This window comes from Galeopterus variegatus, unplaced genomic scaffold (assembly GCF_000696425.1).
Source record: "Galeopterus variegatus unplaced genomic scaffold, G_variegatus-3.0.2 Scaffold23, whole genome shotgun sequence".
In the NCBI taxonomy this organism is placed as follows: Eukaryota; Metazoa; Chordata; class Mammalia; order Dermoptera; family Cynocephalidae; genus Galeopterus; species Galeopterus variegatus.
Genome location: NW_007726134.1, coordinates 353,682 through 359,964, shown reverse-complemented (window position 1 = coordinate 359,964; position 6,283 = coordinate 353,682). Strand labels below are relative to the sequence as shown.

At 40.7% G+C, this 6,283-nt stretch overlaps 1 protein-coding gene across 1 annotated transcript in view; it reads left to right on the top strand.

The window, feature by feature from the left end:
* PTDSS1 (phosphatidylserine synthase 1) overlaps positions 1–6,283 on the top strand; it is a 67,361-nt gene that overhangs the window by 32,921 nt on the left and 28,157 nt on the right. The window contains exon 5 of the mRNA XM_008568291.1: positions 4,074–4,232. Within this exon, the coding sequence (XP_008566513.1) occupies positions 4,074–4,232 (159 nt within the window). The remainder of the gene's footprint in view (positions 1–4,073; positions 4,233–6,283) is intronic.

Sequence of the window (6,283 nt, the reverse complement as noted above, 5' to 3'; positions counted from 1 at the left end):
GAGCAACACCGAGGGTTGCAATCCGTTGCCGGACACGGAAAAAGACAAAAGACAAAAAAAATTTTAAAAATTAAAAAAATAAAAAAATAAATAAAAATATTGATTCTATTAAAAAATTTGTGTTTTTAGCTTCAGACAAGCTTTGAGAGCACAACTCACTTGTAAGCAGGATTGTCTGAAGCAGCAGTCTTTTGTTTAGCAAGTACTGACTGACCTTTTCCTCTATGCTGGACACCATGCTGGTGCTAGTGGGGGAAAGGTAGGCACACTCCCTGTCCTCTTAGAGCTTAGAGTCTACAAGAAGACAACTTTAGCAATTTTTAAAAATTTTATTATGGAAAGTTTTAAACACATGCAAGAGTAGAGAAAGACTATAGCCCCCATGTCCCCATCACCCAGCTTTAGCAATTATCAACACATGCCCAGTCTTTTTTCCTTTCCCCCACCCCACCCCACATCCTGATTGTTTTGAAACAGTTCTCAGACATTTAGTCTAAAATATATGTACTTTTTTTAAAAACTTAGTTATTTAACAGTTAACAGTATATAGTCAGTGTTCACATTTCCCCTCATAAATGGTTTTGTACAGTTGATTTGTTCAAAATAGGATCCAGACAAGGTTCACACGTTCATGTGACACATCTCTTAAATCTCTTTTAATCTGTAGTTCCCTCTACCCTTTCCTTAAAGTTTATTTGTTGAAGAAACTATATTGTTTATGTTGTAGAGTTTCTCACGTCTGTATTTTGCAGCTTGCATTTGCAGGGTAACATTGAATGTGTCTCTCTGTCCCCCTATATCTCCTATAAAAGCTGGAAGTTAGATGTGGAGGCTGGATGGGGTTCCAGATTGCAGTTCAGTGTTTATGGTGGGCCTGCGTCATAGGTGGTGCTATGTATCACATTGTGTAGACCTGCATCCTGTCTGGCAGTCTGTTCTTACAACATTAAGGTTGATTATGGGGTCAGGAGGACAATGTCAATTTTAAGAAGCACGATACATCATTATAGGTATGGCTTTTGGGAGAGGAAAAAAAGAAACCTTGTATTTAAAGTACCATACATTGTAATATATTGGAGTAGTCATCCTAATTCTCAAAATAATACAGTGTGGAAAAGGTGTGTCTAGAATCAAGAAAGCACAGTCATTACATATGGTTATAAAGGATGCAGTTGAGAATTATACACTGGGCCTGGGCCTGGTCTAGTCTGGAAAGTCAGGGGAGGCTTCCGTGAAGAGCTGAGGTTTAAGCTGACAACTAAAAGGTGAGTGGGAGCAAGCCAGGCACAGTGGGGGAGGGGCAGCCTAGCCTGTATGGAGGCCCTGGTGGGGGCTGGGGAGGAGAACCAGTCAGGAGCTGAGGGACTGCAGAACTCAAGAGGTAGACGGCCATCCTTGAGGCCAGGGAGGCTGCCAGAGCTGAGCCACCAGGGATGAGGGGTTTGGATGTTACTCTCAGTGTAATAAAAGGCCATGGAAGGATTTATAAGCAGAGGAGTTGCATGGTTTGTGTTGGTGTTTTAGGGTGTCAAACAGTAATACCCTGACCTCTGGTTGAGTTCACAGAGTTCAAAATATTAGCTGATTTCTTCCTGCAAAAACTCAGTGGAGCAGTTGCCTTTAGACCTGGGCCACCAGGGCTTGCTAATACTACCCACGCCCACCCCACCCCGAATTAGGCAGGCCCGTTGGACAACCACAAGTTTCTTCCACAAGCAGGGCCTGGCCCACAAAAATTTCAGCGTGCTTGAGGGAGCAGACGAGCACATGTGCTGTCTGTAGGCAGATACTTTCCAAAGAGGACCCAAAAGAGTGGAGCTCTTTCTTCTTCCAAAGTCACCACCTCCCCCAGGGAGGAGTGGGAGAGAGACAAGGGCTGGAAGCCTGGAGTGTAGGGTAGTAGAGATCCTTCCACATTGGGAAGGGTGCATTACCCATCCGCAGCCACCCCCACCCACACCACACCCAGTCATCTGATTGTGACTTTCCAGATCTGTTTGTGATCTTAAGCTGTATGTGAGTGCCCAAGGCTTACTACAGCATCATCTCTACTGTTTTGTATGCCTGAAACATTTCACAATTTTAGAAAGATAGGTCCTGGCCGGTTAGCTCAGTTGGTTAGAGCACAGTATTACAACACCAAGGCCAAGGGTTGGGATCCCTGTACTGGCCAGTGCCAAAAAACAAATAAATAAATAAATAAATTTTAGAAAGCTATTGCAGAAGCCTAAGCAAGAAATAATAGTGGCAGTGAGATGGATAAAAGAAAGACTTGGGAGGTAAGATGACCAGGACTTGGTATTTGTTGAGTGTTGGTCAAGCAAGGGAGAAGATGGACCGGTTGGCAGGTGGGCAGAGTTTGCCTTCATTTACTCACGCACGCACACCTGCCCAGCTAGCCGCCTTGCCAGGCGCTGGCTCTGGGCTGTCTTCAGTTAAAGCCTGTTCCTCCTGTTTCCCAGGGTAATGCATTAAACTGCAGTGCCCTACGGTCCTCCCAGGACAGGACCTCGGGGACTTCAGAAGGTGGTAATTGGCAAATCTGCTCATTAGTAATTATAATGCTAATAGACTATTTGGCTGTTTATGATTTTTAAAGTTGCTTCCCATATAAAGAAGTACAGAGATAATCTGATAGAGTAGAAAGGCCTCCAGAGTTGCCTTTCAACCAGTGATTACTTTAAGAGTAGACTTCTGAAAACAGACCTCTCACCCCTTGCTTATCTAACCCTAGGCAGTGTGTTCCAGCATAAGTAAGAGGGAAGGGTGGTTGAGGAATTTGGGGTTGGATGAGACCTGGCTTGTTCTCCTTACCCTAATGTATAACTGGCTTCAGCCCAAGGTATTTCTTTCTCAGCCTGTGATTCCCTGTGACAGGAACATGCTGTTCCAGAGTCTGGGAAGAGAATTTTGATCTTACTGCAAGGCAGTTTATTTTTTTAAGCCTTATCTTGACTTATCCTTATTGAATTTTATTCCCCTTTCTTCAGATTTCCCACTTACATATAAAATCACATCATACTGCTTCTCAAGAAATAGATCTTTTAAAAATGCCCTTTCAGCATTGCAAATTGAAATGCACTTTATCTGGGAAAGAAATCTGATGTGGTGGGTTTAGGAAGAGACAGAGAAGCTCTTTTGCTCTCTTGGAAAGTATCACTTCTAGAATTTAAAAATATTACAGCTTATCAGAATTCTTCCAGCTGGCTGATAATAGGTGGATATTTTCCAAATCTTACTGATTCCTATCAGATTAATTTTGGGAAGAAAGGATGTGAAATGTAAAGATTCCTGAGAAATGTATTATTGTCATATTGACATATGTTAACTACTTTCAAAATAAACACTGAAATATAAGATTTAAAAGTACTTGGAAATGTATATATCATATTTAAGATAAAAAGATATTAGAATTGGAACCAAAACTCTTAAAAGCTTTGTGATTTTTTTAATATTTAAGTTATGTATTATCTGATATATTTTTGGGTGGGGGTTATGCTGTTTTCTTCTAATTCCTGAAATTGGGTGCTTCAGCTTTTCTTTTTTTCTAGTATAAGTATTTAAGGCTGTATATTTTCCTTTAAGTTCTCCTTAACCATGTCCCATCACTTTTGATATAGAGTATTTATATAGTATTTTCATTATCATTAATACTGATTATTTAAAAAATTTCTTTTATGATTTCTTCCTTAATCCATGATATTTGGAAATGTGTTTTTAAATTTCCAAAACTATTGGGATTCTCTTATTTATGTTTTTGTTACTGGCTTTAGCTCAGTTGCTCTGTGATCAGATGACATGGTCTTTTAAGATGTGTTGAGTCTTTGTAAAATTATTTTGCTTTCCATTTTAACCCAGCTTTTGCAATTTGGAACAAGCAATTCTGATTTAAAAACCTTAATACTTATCCATTTTTCCTCAAGATGCTTAAGTTATTAAAACTTTTTTTTTTAATGAAGAAGACATACGTTAATTGTCAAAGTCATATCGATTCTTGTCATTTACTGTCAGAATCCTAGAATCAAGTTGACTTCTAGAGTCTCATTAATTATTTCCCTTTTTATTTTAAACAGGAGTATGCTGTGAACTGCCATGTCATCACCTGGGAGAGGATTATCAGCCATTTTGATATATTTGCATTTGGGCATTTCTGGGGCTGGGCTATGAAGGCCTTGTTGATCCGTAGTTATGGTCTCTGCTGGACAATCAGTATTACCTGGGAGCTGACTGAGGTAAGAAGGGGGCCGTGGGGTGTTACCCAGACTACACAGCGTGCACAGTTTCTGTGTAGGAAGAACAGCGTCCACCAGTTAACAGTCACCTAGCCCATTCTCCAGCCCCTGTGGTACAAAACTGTATTTAAACCATTTCATTAGAATATTTTATACCTTTGTTTAAAAACCAAACACACACACACACAAAAAAAACCCTCCTTGTTAACTTAACCATTTCATTAGAATATTTTATACCTTTGTTTAAAAACCAAACACACACACACACAAAAAAACCCCTCCTTGTTAAAGTGTGCCTCTAGCCCACAAGTCTTAAAAAGAAATGAAATAAAGCTAAAGGATGAAGTTAAAATCCCAAGTGACGCAAATAAATGGTAATGAGGAGATCTGCTTAGAAGTAAATTGATGGGTTTACCCACTAACTGGTTTCCAGTTTGAGATAAGTAGAATTGTGGTATTCGGAATGTTCGGAAATTACGAGGACATCCTGGGTATTCTGTAGTTGGCAAATGGATTCCAGTGTAAGTCCAGTATCTCAATAATCAGAAGTTTGTCTCATTTAGTTAATGAAAGAGATGTAGTCTTGAAAAACAGCAAAATGAAATTTGGGGAATAATTTATTATTGTTCAATTATAATATTGTTCAATTATAATATTCTTAGCTAGTCATTCCCAGAGAACAAAATTTGGCCACCTGCATATTTCTTAATGCCAAGCATTGTCCTGACCCAAACTTAGAGAAGCTTGCCAGTTAGATTTAGCTTCTCTTAATGTGCCTCTTGCAGTTCTGGAGGCTGGAAATCTGAGCTCAAGGTGTCAGCAGGGTCAGTTCCTTGTGAGTACTGTTCTGGTGAATCTGTTCCTGGCCTCTCTCCTATCTCCGTGTGTTTCGCTGCAGTCTTTGGCATTCCTCGGTTTGTAGGTGCGTCGCCCTCATCTCTGCCTTTGTGTTCATGTGGTACTCTTCCCATGTGCGTGTCTGAGTCTTCACGGTGTTCTTTTCATAAGGATACCAGTCCTTACGGGCTCGCTCTACTCATCTTAACTAATTACCTCTGCAACAACTCTATTTGTAAATAAGTTCACATTGTGAGGTGTTGGAGGTTAGGGTTTCAACAGAGGAACTTTGAAAGGAAATAGTTCAAGCCTTCAAGCTTTCCATAGCTTCTAAGACTCAGGCCTCTCTGGGGCTTGTCTCACCCCCAGGATCTGGTGCCTTCCAGGAAAGCTGGTCAGGCTGAAGGAAGTCCCCCACATCCCACTCGCTTGCATGGATTTGTTTCAGCAAATATGTGTCATTGACTTCTGCTGAAGTTTCTTTCTTCCCCGTCTAAGGGCAAGAGTTCAGGCTCCATCTCGTGGCTTGACGCCTGGGAATGCACTTCAAAATTGTGTCAGGCCACCCTGGGTAAGGGTGCAACCACAAGCCATCACATGCAGTAGCTGTTCTCTACCTTCTTGGCAGAAGGCACATCAAGAAGAAAAATTCTTCATATTTATATATTGTTTATAGCTTACAAAATGCTTTCATGAATACCGTTTTATCTTGGCAGAATTTACTACATAACTTCAGAGGTCTATAATTACAGGGTTATCTCTTTCCAGAGAACTCCCAAGCAATTGTCTTTGTAGTTGCAGACTTTCTTTAACTGAGCCTTCACACAGCAGGGCGTGCTGCTCCAGACACAGCTGATGCACCCTTCGTTTTGGACAAAATAATTTCCAAAAGATACTTCTGTTCCACCCTTGATCTTACTTTTCCCCCTTCAGGAATGTCCTCCTGTTCATCTCCACCTCTGGAAATCAGTCATTCCTGTCTTTAATGATCCCATTCCAACATGTTTTCGTTCCAGAGGTCTTCTCCAGTCACCTTCAGACAGAAGAAATTTCTGTTTTGTCCTCACCATACTCCATTTATGTCACCTCTGTGACACTTGCCTCTACCCACTTTATTTTGTGTTCTGGTTATCTGGATAAACATCTGACTCTTTGAGATCAACAGCCTTGATTTCCTTCTGTGTTACCACCTTGCACATCATGGGCGCATAATG